The sequence below is a fragment of the Eleginops maclovinus genome, chromosome 14 (genome assembly GCF_036324505.1).
Source record: "Eleginops maclovinus isolate JMC-PN-2008 ecotype Puerto Natales chromosome 14, JC_Emac_rtc_rv5, whole genome shotgun sequence".
Classification (NCBI taxonomy): Eukaryota; Metazoa; Chordata; class Actinopteri; order Perciformes; family Eleginopidae; genus Eleginops; species Eleginops maclovinus.
In genome coordinates, this window is record NC_086362.1 from 4,386,958 (window position 1) to 4,403,440 (window position 16,483).

At 41.8% G+C, this 16,483-nt stretch overlaps 1 protein-coding gene across 1 annotated transcript; it reads left to right on the plus strand.

Annotated features, from left to right (window-relative positions):
• Window positions 1–1,174: 1,174 nt before the first annotated feature.
• Window positions 1,175–14,593, plus strand: tbc1d19 (TBC1 domain family, member 19). Its single transcript, XM_063900515.1, has 21 exons — window positions 1,175–1,368; window positions 1,513–1,585; window positions 1,677–1,722; window positions 2,999–3,074; window positions 3,256–3,330; window positions 3,561–3,624; window positions 4,657–4,703; window positions 4,780–4,890; window positions 5,063–5,135; window positions 5,990–6,028; window positions 7,599–7,711; window positions 8,979–9,053; window positions 9,176–9,238; window positions 11,139–11,223; window positions 11,361–11,405; window positions 11,567–11,599; window positions 11,713–11,822; window positions 11,938–12,029; window positions 12,459–12,574; window positions 12,677–12,747; window positions 13,675–14,593. Exons 1-21 carry the CDS (start codon window positions 1,273–1,275, stop codon window positions 13,747–13,749), a joined length of 1,578 nt encoding a protein of 525 aa, XP_063756585.1. The 5' UTR covers window positions 1,175–1,272; the 3' UTR covers window positions 13,750–14,593.
• Window positions 14,594–16,483: the final 1,890 nt, after the last annotated feature.

A 16,483-nucleotide genomic window follows, 5' to 3' on the forward strand; every position in this document is an offset into this window, starting at 1 on the left:
TTAGGGTCTGTACAAGTCAGCATCCCCCCTCCCCTTTTTATTTTAAATAAATAAAACACTCATGAATCATTGTAGTAATAGAGATCCTGCACGGAGGTAAGTGGGTTTTCTTCATGAACCATTCTTCTTCTTAATTCCTCAAATATGTCTAATTTCCCAGACCATTTATAAGAGAGGACCAATTCAAGGTGCATAACCGAAATTAACCTAATGTAAGATGTCAGGTATCCGGTGCCTGTACTGTGTCGAAGGTACTTACAGTAGGCTATGCCCATGCCATGCGTATATCTGAAAGCATGGTGTGTTTTTTTCTGTAGCATTTCATGTGACATGTCAGCAGCACTATAGCTCCTTATCTCGTAATTGTTCAGATTGGGGGGAAATGCAATGCCCAAACAATGCAAACTCTAAGAATCAGACACACTTATTGTTATTAATGGACTCATTACGCCTTGGAAGAGAAACATATAAGATATTGTAGGGCTGGTATTTTAATCAAACAAAGAAATGAGTGGCCTATTATGTTAGAACAATGAGTCAAATTCACAATGTAACACCCGCATTCAGCTCAGTTTAATGAATCACTGTCACACGTGAGAAAAACCTCTTAATTTGTCTTTATCTTAATAAGTGGGGGGAAAAAACCCTTCAATAAGCAACAGTGTTGAGGTAGACATAAAACATTATGTTACTTTGAAAACAACAAACAAATCACATGAGTGTTTAATGTAAGTGTTTCAACAGGCTACATTTACATAGTCAAAAGTATTCAATCTGCCTCAAACTACATGTGTCAAGGTATGTTATTGGATAATATTCACTGCCTTATAAGGTGATGGGATATAACATTGAATTATATTTTGTAATCTGGTTTTATAAGAGTCATATTATATAATTTAGATAAATGCAATCATTGACATCTAAATTGTCGTGTGTTAAATAGCATTGCACCTAACTAAAGCACAGGTCGCCTACCTCAAAACTGTCCTTAAGTACATCACTTGAGTAACTAAATTCACTTGCAACCCACCATATAAATGAATAACATGTTAAGTGTATTTCACCTGTGTTTTATGTATGTATTTTACCGTCAGAACTGATATTTTCATGTCGGAACCAAAGTATCTGGTTCTTGTTTCCCCTGCACGCGCACTGACAGCCCTCAGTTGCTAAGGAACCTCAGCAGGGGGCGGCTGCCGCATAGCCGGATGCTGCTAGTTCACAACAGATCAAACTGTGCCCTTTCACACCCAAAACTTTAGAAAAAGGAGGATGGACGAAGGCTCCGAGTTATCTCTGACCATCGCTCAGATCGTGCAGCGGCTGAAGGGCAGCCATTTACACTCTCAGATAGAGAGGCAAGCCAAAGTGAGTAAGCTAACGAGCTAGCATGTGGCTAACGAGCAGGTTGTTGTGCATCTCTGAGTGTCGCAAACAGTTCCATTTTTACTTCTTCTAACAAGTTACGAAACGTGTACAATTTCAAACTTTATTTCCCCCAATGTTATTTAGGAATGTTTGCATCAACCTGAAATAAAATTGGAGTCCCTTAAAGAGGACGTACGCAGTTTTCTCAAAACATCAGGTGGGTGTATTCTCATATTTCTGTCTTCTTTATTCAAACACTGCAATACATGTATGACATACAAGTAATACATTTGTTCATTGTGTTGCAGGCTGGGAAAGGCAGCTACAGAATGCAGTGTACAGAGAACTGCATGTGTAAGTTTTTAACTCACAATGATACCTGTGCATGTATTCAATGGATCAACATGCAGTTTGTGTACAGTGTGTAGAGTTATGATTAAAGTAGGTCATTTGGATGTAAAGTTGCATGATGCCAATATGTGTTCAAATATTTTGATCCCATAATTGTCTTCAGGGCCTCAGTGACTTTTTTTTCTTCTTCTTAATTTCGACTTTTGAAACTGTCCCACTTTTTTCTCAATATTCTAACTCCTTCTTCATGTGGCCCTAATCATCGTCTTTTAACAATTCCCACTTTTTGTCAATTGTTTTTCCTCTTGATTTACTTTTCAAACTTCTGTTTTTTTTTACAAATGGGAATGTCCAACTATTTCTTCAAAGGTATCACTTTTTTCCTAAAAGATCTGACTTTTTTTTCAAATTTCTGGAACATTTCAAAATGTCGACCTTTAAAGATTCCCGATTATTTAAAAAAAACTCTGACTTTTTTTTCTAAATTTCGAATTTTAAAAAGGTCCCACTATTTTCTCATTTTTCTAACTCCTTCATGTGGCCCTAATCATCTTATTTTACAAATTCACACTTTTTGTCTCCAATCTTTTTGATTTTCTTTTCAAACTTTATGAAAATTATCACTTTTTTTTCCTAAAAGATTTGACTTTTTTTTTCAAATTTCTGGATTTTTTTCTAAATGTCGACTTTTAAAAATGTAAGATCACTTTATTCTAAAAAAATCTGATTTCTTTTGGCAAAAAAACATTGGAATTAGGTCAGAGATTGTAAAACAAGGTTTATTACTGCACAATAATCCAGATATATGGCCTTTTAGTTCCCTTTCATAATCGTTATTAGAACTCTTTAAACTTCAGTAAAAAGCTTGGAAAAGACTTTCTCAACTACCCTCTTTTACCTTTTGAGGGCAACAAACACTCCTTGCTCTCTTGAGGCTCAGACTGAGAGTTAGGACGCTTAATGCTTTGCTTTTAAAGGATGACATATGACTTTGATTAATGCCTCATCCTTGTGACCATTAGTCGGCCATATGTGCTTTTATAGGTGTTTAGGTTAGGTTTAACGTTGTTTAATGCTCTGAGACCTTGAGTCATTCAATAAACTAAAGCATGCTTAGAGGGGGAAAGACTGGACATGACTCATCTGACTTTATTGTGCTGGGCACTAACGATGCCTTGTTGGACATGTTACCTGTGGGATTTGCATGTATTTACCCAATCAGATCTTACGCTTTTACACTGAAACACTCTTCGCCCTGCTCTCTGTTTGTTTATTCTAGCCAGCTGCCCCCGAGCCATCCCGTTGCCCCTCCTGAGCATCTCAAAGAGCCGCTGGCCTACATGCGCAAAGCTCAGGTCAGCCTGTCTCCTCTTATCTGCATCACTCCCTCCTCTTCAACATCCCTGACTCATGTCTTTTTTCGCCTGCTGATATCAAAGACGCAGCCACTCCTCTTGCTATTTATCGCCTCGGTGTTTATAACATGGTATCCGAAGCCCAATGTTCCTGAATGTGTGTGTGTGCTCTCTTACACAGGCGAGCTGGGAGAAGCGTGTCCTCAAAAGCCTGAACAGCATGAGCACCGAGCTTGGAGTGCCTCTAGCTCGCATGGTAGATATAATATTGTCAATCATGGCTTACATAGCATAAAAACAACATAAGCCTGTATAGCAATGCTTCTGTAGCTGTAGACGGATAGCGAGCAGGCAGAGCTGTTTGGAGTCTTTCTATTACTTGCCTCTGTGCACACGTGATTTTATGTATGACCACGTAATTCCGATGTGACATTTTCAACTTCTGTTTTGTTTGTTGAGATCCTCTCTTTTCCGCCCACTCCACAGAGGCCTGCAGCGGAACAGAAAGAGCTCAGCAACAAATGGAACGAGATGGGCACCGATGAACCAGGTCTGCAGACGATACCCAGGGGTTTGGCCCCGAGCAATCTGCCTTTTATGAAAGATTAGTGTTGATGCGTGTGTGAGCGCTGGAGCATCAGTCAGACGGCGCTATATTTAACATCAGATTAACACATCTTTGAACCACTGCAATGTTTTCTATTTGTAAGCACTATTTACCCAGGGGAGATTATCCAGGGACTTGGTTTAGGGGTTGCATGTTTTTGAAAAACACTGCACTTTTTGCAAATTCGATATAACATTTTTGATTAATTAAGCAGTCTGTGCTACACTGGGTTAGTATATATCCTGATGATCTGTCTCCACAAGCCTCAAAGGTCAAAATCAGGGCCTCTGTGCTTCCATGAATCACACCGCTAATGGTTAGCCCCCTAGCTGCTTCAGTGGAGAGTCTCAGTGTCATCCTCCCAGCTTAAATATTTAGTATTATTCAGCCTTTTCTCCCAGACGACACATCTCATCTCTTACTGGGAAAAACCTCTCAATGAACCAAACCATTTTCACTTGAAGTCGGCCCTTTTTGCGAAGAACATGGTTACCCTGTGTCTTAACAGTGCTATCACTGCACATATAATAACATTTAGGATGTGCCGTCCCCCGCCTATAAACACTTCGGACTGCGAATGAAACTGTCCAGACTCCTCGGACGGAGCTGCGATAACAAGCAGCACCCCTCCTTCCGTCCAAAACCTTAACATGCCCTCGTTCTGGGGGATGACACAGCACTTAAATTTACTGCCACGCTCCGAAGACAGCCATGGAAGTCCCTCTCAGAGCGGGATGAGTGTGCCTCAGCTGTCCTTTTGACTTTAGATGTTGAGTGTCACAAATGCATGCTGAACTATGTGCAAGTTCAAGTTGACTAAATGAACTTAATGGTTGGATTCTTTTGTGTAGTCTAGGTATAACAGCTGCTAAACCTCTTCTGGAATGTAAACACTGTGTGGAAGTAGCACTTACAGAGTGTTCTTTATACAGTAATGTATTGCAGAGGTACATTAATGTCATTGTGTCTCTGCAGATTTAACGAGCTTCAGACCTGTATATGCCCCCAAAGACTTCCTGGAGGTAGGCAGGTTTCTTGCAGCGATTTTGAAAAACCAAAAAAGGATGACTTTATAAGACATCTTTGCTTTCTACACAGGTGTTAATCAGCTTGCGAAACCCAAATCATGACAGCAGGGTGGACGTGGGCGTCAGGAGCCACTGGGGTCTCATCCAGATTCCCCTCAATGTCCGGGACATCCCACAGCTGGTAGGGGGCCCGTGGTTTCACTGTGACTGCTCCGGTTTCTGTCTATCTGCGGATGTTTTGTCCATACTTGACCTCATGAGTTGAATGCATATAACAGCCAGTATATCCCAGTAAGCTGCCCCAGGAAATGCACACTAGATATGAAATCTGGCTTTTCTCTTTCTACCCTTAGAGACAGGCCTACTCAGAGCTGAACCTGACCTCTGGGCAGCTGGGGATTGATGACCATGCACACATCCATCCAGGTATTCACAAAAAGAACAAACACACCTCTTTATGTGCCATCAGGAAGGTTTGACATTTTGGGAAATACTCTTATTGTGCTTTCTTTGCAAGAGTTAAATTAGGAAATGGATGCAACTCTAATGTGTGGGCAGTAAATACAGACACTTTTTAGTGTTGCTGGAGCCACTCGTTAGCTTAGCTTAGCATAAAGACTGGAATAGGGTGAACGGCTAGAGTGGCTCTGTAAGCTAAGCTAAGCTAAGCAGGTGCAGGCTTTATACTTTGTGGACAGACTTGAGAGGGGTATTGATCTTCTCATGCAAAAGGTCACATTTCCTAGAATGTTAAACTATTCCTTAAATCCGCCAACTGGTTGAAATGTTTTTGTTGACACGTGGCGTAGCATCCAAGACCGTCGTGTCATTTGCTGAATCATTTCCAGCTGAGAATGTTTTGGATGTTTGGCAGCTGTAATGGCTGTTTAACCTCTGGGCAGACTTTTCATCCCATCAAATATGATTGGTAATAAAGAACAGATCCATTCAGCAGCTTGTTAATATTCAAAGCACATTTCTATTCCTGCAGTAATCCTCCAGAGCAACACAAATAAATGTGTTTACCTGATGAACCCTGGGGTTTATCGGTGTGTTTAGCGCTCTGGCCTCCGCTGTGCCACATGGCTGTATGGGTTTCCTCAAACAATATCTCGAGTCCAGATATTTACATTTTTACAGCCTGGTGTTTAGGCTTTAAATAGAGCCCTATCCACCGTCAGTGTGTTTGTAAATCAAAGAGATAACGATAGTTTAAAAAACCCAGTCGCTACCGTTCCGTTGTTTATGCACCTGTTTTGTTCTGTCTTTCTTTATCCCAGACTTGTTTGAAAACGAGTATGTTCAAATCGGGAAAAAAGGTCAGTGTTTAAACAGTTTCTAAATATATGTCTGAAAGTTCTGTGTTGTTATTGTTGGATTGAGGTGTTTAAATGCATCATTTCTTTACAAATTCATCTAAATTAAGCACACATACTACAGCTGCAAGACCCAGAGGCTACAAGGAGTGTCATATATATATATTGTTAATTATGACTGATTTAGTAAATATTTACTCTCTGTAACACAATATTAAGCAGAGGAATCTTTGTCTTTGTCTTTTGCAGCCTTGTGTTTTATATTCGGACCATTACCGATATTTTTACATTAAACAGTCTATTTTTGGGAGAGTAGTATCTAATTATATCCACTCTGAACCAGTTTTTAAAAGAATGTAACCCAAAAGAGAGACGTGCACACATTTATAGACCCTGCTATAACGAAGCTGTGGAGATGCATAACATTTTGAGTGTTTGAAATCCAGTATATTCTGAAATATCTGTCGGACTTTAACATAAATCCCCAACGTAATGACTCCCCTTCAGGTGCGGTAGTCGGACCTCGACACACTTCTTATCTCACGGCTCTGCTATGAACCCAGTGTCAACAGCGACCGTATTATGGACACCGGTCGGACGTCTATCGGCAAGAAGCTGCGCTCTAAATGCTCAGCCTGCCACACGGCCCGCTCACTTTCACCCCCTGGTTGGCTGTGAGCTGCAAGTCGTGCTCCAGGCCAAGTGTTAAGTGCACTCCAATATTAAATTCAAGAGTTGACGAGTGCGTTGGTTTATGTTATGACTGGCCAGCACCTTCAGTTCAAGGGCTGTGTGTTTTTTGGCTCCTTCCACGACAGAGATTTAGAGTTGATTGGAGACGTTGGAGAGGTCGTTTCCAGCTTTCGTCTGAGTGTTTTTTGGAAAGTAACGTAATTATCACCACTATGCGAGCGTCTCGGGCATTATTTCGGTTTTGTTTATGCATTTCCAGAGGGACAGAATGAAATAGGGACTGTGCATGTGGCCGCGGCTTGCCCACTTTTTCAGATGAATCATCGTCGTGACATTTAGCAGACAGTCACTTTCATAAGTTATTGAATTGTTTTGTAGATGAATCAAAGTTTCTGTTAAAGGATGTTTTCTTTCTGTTCTAATGGATGTCATTCTTTCCCCTGAGAAAACAAACCTCTTAACCGCTTCAGGGTTGTTTTTGTTGCCGTGCAGTTTTTCAAGACTCACAGGTGTTCAGTTTCCCAGCAGCTGTGTGTACATATTGTGTCACTCTGACAGCTTCTGTTCATTCTCTTTGGTCCGACAAACTGAAAAACATTGAAATACATTTATTATAATTAACTTCATGTAATTCAATTTGATTCTTAAAAGATTATTGTGTAATACATTTGAATTAATTGAATTAAATTGAATTTTTCAATTGCAATTCATTCAAGATGATTTAATTGGATATATTTTAATGTAATATTTTAAATAAATGTGAGTTATTTGGTTTTATTGAACTAGTTTATTTCAACTGGATTATCAATAATTATTGTTAAACTTTCCACTTTCCTTTTTTTTGTTGTGTGTCTTAACCTTTCGTCCCTTGTTGGTCCAGTGGTGCTGGAGCAGGACAGTGCAGCAGCGCAGCAATACAGCAGGCAGGGCTGCCCCACCGGGCTCCGGGCTGACCTGTGGGCCCTCATCCTTAACTCTACTAACCAGCCCCAGGTACTGAATGCATCACACACATCTGAGTTGCACCCTGGTTACAGCTGTTAGCTGTCAGGGTTTGTTTTGAGGCAGTCGTGCACACACAGCTGCAGAGATTCCCAAACTGCACGTTTAGTACAAGGTGAAGTTTTCACAGTTAGCAGTCAGTATTCTTCGGAGAATTGTAAGTGTATTTGTATCCTGGGATAAACACTGTAGAGTGAAACCCAGCAGAACCAACTGACCTGCAACAATAACCTGCGGTTAACCCTCCCTCCTATTTATTTCAGCGTTCTCCTAGCTGTGACTGGTCCACTGTGTACAAATGCTAAGATAATCAAATGCTGCAGAGGTAGCAGGGTCAGCCCAAACAGAGCGGCATGTGTGGCAAACGGTCCAGAGTTTGGGGAGTGGATAAAACAAAGCTTGTGAGGGGAGGATTGATTTCTGAGGAAGAGTTACAAGGACCTGCCGGAGGTCTGGAGAGTGTTAGCCTGGCTGTGGATCGAACAAGGGCAAACACATTAACCAGTCAGAGTTGTTTCAGGACAGAATTTGCCTTTGTGTCAGCGTTTTTGAACTAAGGCAAGAGTAGGAAAACGATCAAAACTGCTTTTTTTATTGGAAAAGGCAAACACCAAAACAGTGAGGTTTTCTGCCTGTCTTTTAATATGAGCCTAACTTCTAAGATTATATATATCAATTTTCAAGTATTCTAGCAGAACTCCCTCTGATGCTGTCCATATTACCACAGTGGTTAGAATGCTGTCACTCAGCCGTCAAAATGACCATCTCTGTTTCTGTTCTCCTCACATCCGCAGCACTGACCCTTCCTGTCGCAAACCGGAGACAGGTTTGAGGTTAAGCATGTGGTCGGAAACACGATACCCATCCTTTAAGTCTGTTTTAATCCTCCTGTCACCGCTGTCAGATCACATAAACTTGATTTATCCGCAAAGACGGGGATCTTTATATACCATCAGAGAACTGGAAATCCCCTTCTTCCCTGAAAATCTCATTTCATGTATATTACTTAAACCAGGTACACAGACAGACAAATATAGTGGGCCCAATATCAAGTTTATCTGCAATATTAAAGAAAACGGTTCGGTTGAGTCAAAGGAATGGGAACACCCCAAAAAGCGTGATAGGACCTCTTTAAAACCATCAAAGGCAGACTGCAGGATTATAAGATTAAAACCAGCTTTGGAAAAACGGTCCCTCAATCCCAAACATATTAAGTTATTGCCCAGGTAATGAAACATGTTGGCTGTGTGTGTTTCAGGACGTGATGTACTATGAGCAGCTGACGGCTGGAGTCATACAGCATGACCTGCTGGTGGACAACCTCATCTATAAGGTACCCTCCTCCACACCGCCACTGTTCATGTTCATAAAGCTGCAATGTGTTTTCAATTATTTCTCTTTACCCAAGCAGCCATTTACAACATTTACTGTACATTTGAATGCTCTATTCCCCAGGATGTGAAGCTCACCGCCAGCAATGACGACTACTACTTTGTGTTTGAGGATTTCCTCTATCAGGTAGGGTCCGCTCTTTCACAGATCAGCCCAAATCTCTCATTTTTTACCATACCAGTACACTGACCCTTTAAAATGTTGTTTTAATTATTCTCTAGGACATCAAATATCCATATAAATGAAGCATCAATCACCTTTTCCTCACTTATCCCATGTCAAACCACTTTCCCTTTCATGCAAATGAGCTGAAGCTGGCCACGCCCCTTTAGAGCGTCATGATCTCCCTGTCTGAAAAGAGAGAAGTTTCTAACGGAGAAACTCAGATAAACGCTGTGCCGTGATTAAATATGCCATATTATGTTCCAAACCACCTCCAGCATTATTTCTGAAACAGTTCTCAGTGTTTACCGCTAGAACAGAGACATTATATTTATTATATACACAACAACTCTGAGTCCCTCCCGCAGACATCCTGCTGAACACACAGACACACAGAGCTGCTGCTCGAGAGGATTCAGCTCGCGACTGTATATTGCGGACGATAGGTTGAGACGTGTCACCTGGATGGGACGCTGCCAGGAGTTGAACGTAAAGTCAGCCCACATTTCCGTGATGACGTCATAACCGAAGCAAATCTGGATCAGGTCATTTGTACCCCCGTTTTTAGAGATGTGGGTAAGGAGGAAAAGAGAGAGGGCTGTATTTTCTGACCCTTTGTGAGTCTCCTTACACACCGGGGACACATTTATGTATAAAAGACAGCAAAAAGTGCATTTTGCATAATGCTTTAAAGCGGGAAGCTGATTGAGATTTTCTTTTCAAATCCTTTGAATCTAAAGACCCGCAAATGTTTTTCACTTACTGTTAAAAGTTTTGGACTTCCTCAAATATTCAACATCACTTGCTAAACAAAACTACCCCTAGATATTCGGCATCCCCTGATTGTCTTGTAAATTCACTCACTGTTGGACTGCATTCCTCCCTACCTACAGAGACCGATGTTATTATCAGCTTCTCCCTCGGCCACCGCTCTGTTTGTCTCTGGCGTTGATAGACGGGCATATACACTCGGCAACGGGATTATTCAGCAGCTGTTAACATGTCCAACTCTTTAGAGGCTGACCGACGAACAAAGCCCTCGTATCGCCGTCAATATTGACTCGTGATAAACTCACTAGGCAGTGAAAGAATCCACATATTGTGGATTTATTATACCAGAGGAAATTATAAGGAACATTGAAGTGTTAGAGTGGCTGTTAATGTTTTATAATTCATAAATAGATTTTATTTTTAGCTTTATACATCTGCTTTATCAAACAACATTTATTAAAGGGACAGTTCACTTAAAAATACAACTCTAGTGCCATTTCAATCTATATTACAGGTGTCTGCATCTGGACTGTAATAGGGCTTAATGGTATTCTATATTTGGCAAAATAGATAAAACCTCAACAGGAATGTCTCTTTCCAGTAATCATGCGTCAGTTATTTTTGGATTATCCATGGACCTTGTTTTGAGCAGTTTCCTGTAATAACTATTATTAATTTGTATTAGTAACTGAATATCCTAACTGATAAAAAGCAGGTGCTTCCCAGTGTACAACCCCGCCGTGTTGAGTCATCAGCAGAGATGATTGCCCCTCAGATGTACTTCATGTGAAGTGGCCAGGGAAAATTTAATAGTTTCTCAGAAAGACTCAGAAACTGGACTGTGATGAAAGGAGCTTTAACGTCATAAGGAGAACCTCGGGGCTCTGTTAGTATTTCAGTAGAAACTCAAACGTAATTTAAAAGTAAGCTCGCTAAAGGCCATCACTGATCCCCGAGCAAAAACAGGTCCGATAACCTCTGTCTCTTATTTCCCCTGTCGTCAGGCAAAGATGATATCACATAGTGTGTGTGTGTGTGTGTGTGTGCGTGTGTGTGTGTGAGCATGTCTAATACAGAACCTGTGTGTTCCCAGGTATTGCTGTGCTTCTCCAGAGACACCGCCGTCTTGGAGCACTTCAAGTACAACAGCGCTACTCCTCCCAAGTCCTTCATCCAGGGTGAGATGATGCGCCCTCCACACGCACACACACACACACACATCCCAACACAACATGTCTACACACAGATACCTGCAGTAATAGGTAAACAACACACTGTTCTGTAGGTCATGGATTGATCTGTGTTTGTCTAACAGGGAAAGGAGAAGATGAAGAGTGTGCCGTTGTTTATCCTCCCAACGGTGAGTCTGCAACTTCACATCATATTAGTTTGTTTAGGAAGTTATTTAAAAAACATATTCACATGTGGAATTTTGGTAATCAGTGACAGTTTTTGTATGAAGACTCAAATAAATGACACTTATCCAGATTGATGTTTATTTGTAAATTCTCCATCACACAGGTGTGATCCCTTTTCATGGGTTTTCAATGTATGGTGAGTATATTTTGCACCTCTTACTTATTATTCTAAACTTACAGGTGGAACCAGGTAAGAGCAACCTATAACAGTGTGTGTCTGTGTGTGTTTTTCTTGGATTCGTCCCACAGTGGCACCTCTGTGTTTCTTGTACAACGAGCCTTCGAAGCTGTACAGTGTATTCAGGGAAATGTACAGCCGCTACTTCTTCAGACTGCACTCCATCTCCTCCTCTCCCTCGGTAAACTCACTGACTATACTTCTTTTATATAACTAGTAGTAAATGCAAAACAAAAATCTGTCTGTTTGTGTGTTATATCTACTGTTATTTAACTTGTGCACATGTGCTCCTGCAGGGGATTGTGTCTCTGTGCCTGCAGTTTGAGCGGCTGCTGCAGACCCACCTGCCTCAGCTCTTCTACCACCTGAGACACATCGGAGCTCAACCGTGAGTAACTCTGCTTCATCCTCATCCTCAACTTCATCTTGATATAGATCTCATTGTTTTTAAAAGTTGAGTGATGGACTTAAGGACTAATTTATCCACATACAACAGCTATTAATCCACTCAAAACTGTGACCAAGAACAAACGATTCAAAAGAGAGGGTATATCTTTCTTTAACAGCATTTCTACACTTTCTGGTCCATAACTGACACATCTTGTTCCTTAAAACCATATATTTATATCTAGTTTCTTGTTATTACTGTCTTTTCCCATTAAAGCTTAATCATATTTCTGTATTTAATATAGTGTGGACTCGCATACACAGCTCCTGTGTCTGTAATGAGCTGCTGCCACCTTGTGGTGATTTGCTAGAATTACAGTTCCCTAGTGAACCTTCAAAGAGCCTAAAGAAGTGATGGTTTGTCCCTCAGGCTGCGTATTGCCTTTAAGTGGATGGTGCGGGCCTTTTCTGGCTATCTGTCCACTGACCAGCTGCTCCTTCTCTGGGACCGGATCCTTGGATACGACTCCCTGGAGGTAGTCGCAGGTAAGAGCTGTTGCACACGGCTATCCCATGCTTCTCTTGTGTTCCTCTTTCTAAACCCCACTTCATCTCCCTTTGTTCCATTTTTTTACCCCACTCCTTCAGTCCTAGCAGCCGCTGTGTTTGCCTTCCGCGCCGAGAACCTGATGGAGGTGACGTCACTGGCCTCGGCTGAGGTATGTCCGTCTCGCACCAGACCTGTGTGTGTGTGTATGTGTGAAACTCCAGTCCTATCCCTGTCCCTCACATGCTCCTGGAAGGCTGTAAATAGCCATTGATGGTCAGCCAATAGCAGTAACCCAGTCTCCTGCATGCACATGTCTGAAAGAAATGACTGGCTAGACAGTTAAGCACTCGTTCCCCTTTGACTTGATATCTTCATACAACCTCCATTGGAAAAGACCAGACTTAGACCTATTTGAAAACAGGCTTCTGTCAGCACAGATCTGTGTTAATAGCTTTGGTTACCATCATGCGAACAGTTCACGCACACAGCTATTAGCTCCTGCTGTCACTCACGTTGCATTATTACTGTCATGTTATTCTTGAACATGCCAGCACCGTGCGCAGTATGCTTCCATACTGGGCTCCCACTATCGTATGACTGAAACCAGTAGTAAACCATACGATGACTCGCCTCACTCCTACTCTTCCCCCCCGAGGGTGCGAGGGTTAAACTACAGTGTGACGCCTCGGGCTGATCTGCTGCTCTCAGACGCTGCCCGGCATTATTTGCTTGCTCATTTACCAGCTGCCCCAGCGGAGGGAAGATATCATAACATACTGCTCCTCATCTTATATTTAGAGTCTCATGCCTTGAAATATTAAACCCTTTCTCTTAACATGATAGGCTCCCTAAATTTAATCCCCCCCCGATCCCAAAAGGACAGGGGTGGGGAGCGGTGTGCTCTTAAGCATGGATTGTCGCTTCCCAAGGATCCTGCATCATCATTATGCATGTTTGCTGCTTTTTATATCTCCTGAAAAGGGGTCAAGGTGTGCCTCACCGCCCTTCTCACGGGCTTAAATTGCTCTGGGCAAGGGGAGGGGGCGGGAATTTTAGAAATCTCATCTGTGTTTTTGTTTGACATGCGACCCTGCAGGCTGTCCTCGCCGACCTTTCCACTCTGAAGGTCATGCCGCTCATCCAGATCTTCCTGTTCGCCACCGCCATCTGAGGAGATGTGAGTCGTGGTACGTACGGTAGACGCCGTGGAGCAATAAGGGACGCGATCAAACGCCACTTTGCAATGCCAGGACACTAAAGTGTTAAATCGAGACATAATGAAGGACGACTGAAGCTTTACTCACCTCATCTTGCACTCACAGCAAAACCCCTCTTTAGCATGGATGCACCATAAATAGTGAATACCCGCTATCATGTTATTAGATATTATACAGTATGTAAGTATAGCCTACAAGCCGCTAAGGTTAAGCTAACCTCCTTAAGCCATACGCCCTGCAGGAAAGACGATCCCCGCAGCAGTGCTGGGATCAGCTGAGGAGCTCATTAGGAGCCCGGTTGCATGAAGCAGTAATTGTGTTGCGATAGCTAACGTGCAGAAGGAGAACAACATCTCCAACTCGGCTAATGAAGTGTTAATTAGCTCCTGCAATTTCCTCTGCTTGCTGTAACACTATTATGATAATGCTGTAGCTGATGAATGAGTAGATTAGGCATCAGCGTGCGGAGAGAAACAGTCAAATAAACTGGATTATATAACACTTATATGATTAGAAGCTGCTGTGTGTCCACTTTATTATATTTATGAAGCATATTACTGCTTAATGGACGTTTATTTAATGTCATGTAGATTTTTTTATTCATGAATTGAAGTCCTGAATATATATGCACCTATTTTGTACAGTTTGTTTCTTTTAATTTAAATACAACCCTTTTTTCTCTATTATTTACAGTATTATATGTTAGCCAATGCCAATGTCTTTCATCCCACACATCTTAATGTACTCTGCAACGTTAAATAACACTGTTTGTTTAAAGAAATAAACTTGTTGAATCGCTTCCTCTTGGGTATTAAATCCTTTAGCTGCTTAGACCTTGAAAAGTTGGCAGCTTTTCACTCAGTCGTGCTTCAGTACTTTAGTGCCTGACTTTTCTTTCTTCTTTTTTTGCTCCTTAATTGAAATTTTCTCCCGGCTTGTATGACGGGTAAATATTTGGGCAGGGTGTGCTGTATTTTTGACGCTCGCCATAGGCATTTCTAAAGGAGTCTGAAAAGGTAAGTGACAGGTAGCAGCATCGCGGGTGCTTGACCTTCTGCCCCTCCTCCGCCCCACTCCCACATGTAGCATCTGCTCGATCCCTCCCTCGTTGTTGGCCGCCTTCCTCCCTGCTGCCCCCTCGGAAGGCTCGTATCGAATTATGCTGTTCTTCTCTTTCGTCCCTCCCTCTCTCCCTGCTGCATCTGCCACCTGTTTACCAAAGACACCCACGGCTGACTCCTTTATCAGGCACCTCCTCTGGCCCCCAGAAGTCTGTTCCTCCTGAGACCACCATCACCTGCTGCGTTGTTCACTCTCACCTGGTGGCCTACATGCTGCATTGCAGGGAGATGTGACTTCTGTCCTTCAACGCTCTGAGGTTAGCTAAAGGATTTATTGCTGATAGTACAGAGAGCTTTATCAACTATGAGGTTTCAACCATATCAAATGAAACACCAACTGAATGGTTTACACAGAGTTACAATTGCAACCCAAAAAGGTTATCAAGATATCAGGAAAAGATTTAGATAAAGATCAAATGTAATTTCATTATCTGGTAACGCTCCGCCTCCACTGCTTTGTCTCAGTAAGTACCTGAGGTGGGTCATTACAATGTGGGACACCTGAGAATGCAGTAAGCTGTATTTAATGTCGCTTTTAGATGGTGTCTAAGGGCTTTACGGCAAATAATGCAGCCTGATGTTTTCCATCTCCTGGAACAGATGTGCTGTCATTTTAGTAAATGATGCTATCTACGCAGGGTCTGTGAAAGCAGGGTTTTCATCTAAAACATGGATGCTTCTGTATTTCTATTTTGTTCTGATTTATTATTCTATGTATCTATTATTTTGGTGAACCTGCTGTTTTAATATAGGTGTTTAATCATTAATGCAGCGAATTGCTTTGTAATACCTACCAATTAGACTCTATGCAGAGGTGTATTTTAATATTTTTTATAATACTCAAAAAGTACATGTATGATATAATATAAATTTATATATATTTTGTGTTGTTTTTGTGAAAATACCTTGATCTCTATATTTATATTGGCTTGAAATACCTGGGTTGAGAGGTTTTTATTTATGTTTTATGTTAATTATTATTATTAATGATAGTAATAATAATACAGGTTGTGTTAGTATGAGGGGATTGAGGGGACATCCCTCCCGAAATGAAATGGCAGCAGATGGCTTCAAAGTAAAGCTCTTTGCTCAATAAAGACATTAATCCTTATTACACCGGTGTTATCCTTTTAGCAATTCTCGCGCTGTGCGTCTTGAAAAAGAGACCAAAAAAAGGGCCGTCTGAAGCAGCCAATCATATTCTGCCATGTTGGGACACTCCAACCAATCAGAGCGCTCCGTTGGCAAGGGAAACTTGCATGGCTTGGAGTGGGGAAGTGGAGAACAATGAAGCGGGTATCATCATCACCGTCCTCCGCGTCAAGATGACAAAAAAACAACCTTTTAGTGTGTTGTGATTAGTGTGTTTTGCAGCCGGTTCAAAGCTCCATTTCAGCTTTAAACCCCCTCAAAATAGGAGGTGTGTTGCCCATTATCCCCGAGTGAAAGCCGGGGTTGCATGGAAGAGACGCATGGCAGAATTTTGCTAAAAACACAAATCCCTCCGCTCATGTGTTGCATGCAAGCCGGCAGTGGTAGTCGTGGCCAAATTGAAAGCCCTGTCTCC

Bases quoted from the DNA above. Each gene is read 5' to 3' on its own strand.
- tbc1d19 (XM_063900515.1), top strand. From the start codon at position 1,273: ATGGACGAAGGCTCCGAGTTATCTCTGACCATCGCTCAGATCGTGCAG. The intron at 1,723-2,998 runs GTAAGTTTTTAA...TGTTTATTCTAG, and splicing joins GTGTACAGAGAACTGCATGT to CCAGCTGCCCCCGAGCCATC. The intron at 4,704-4,779 runs GTAGGCAGGTTT...CTTTCTACACAG, and splicing joins CCCCCAAAGACTTCCTGGAG to GTGTTAATCAGCTTGCGAAA.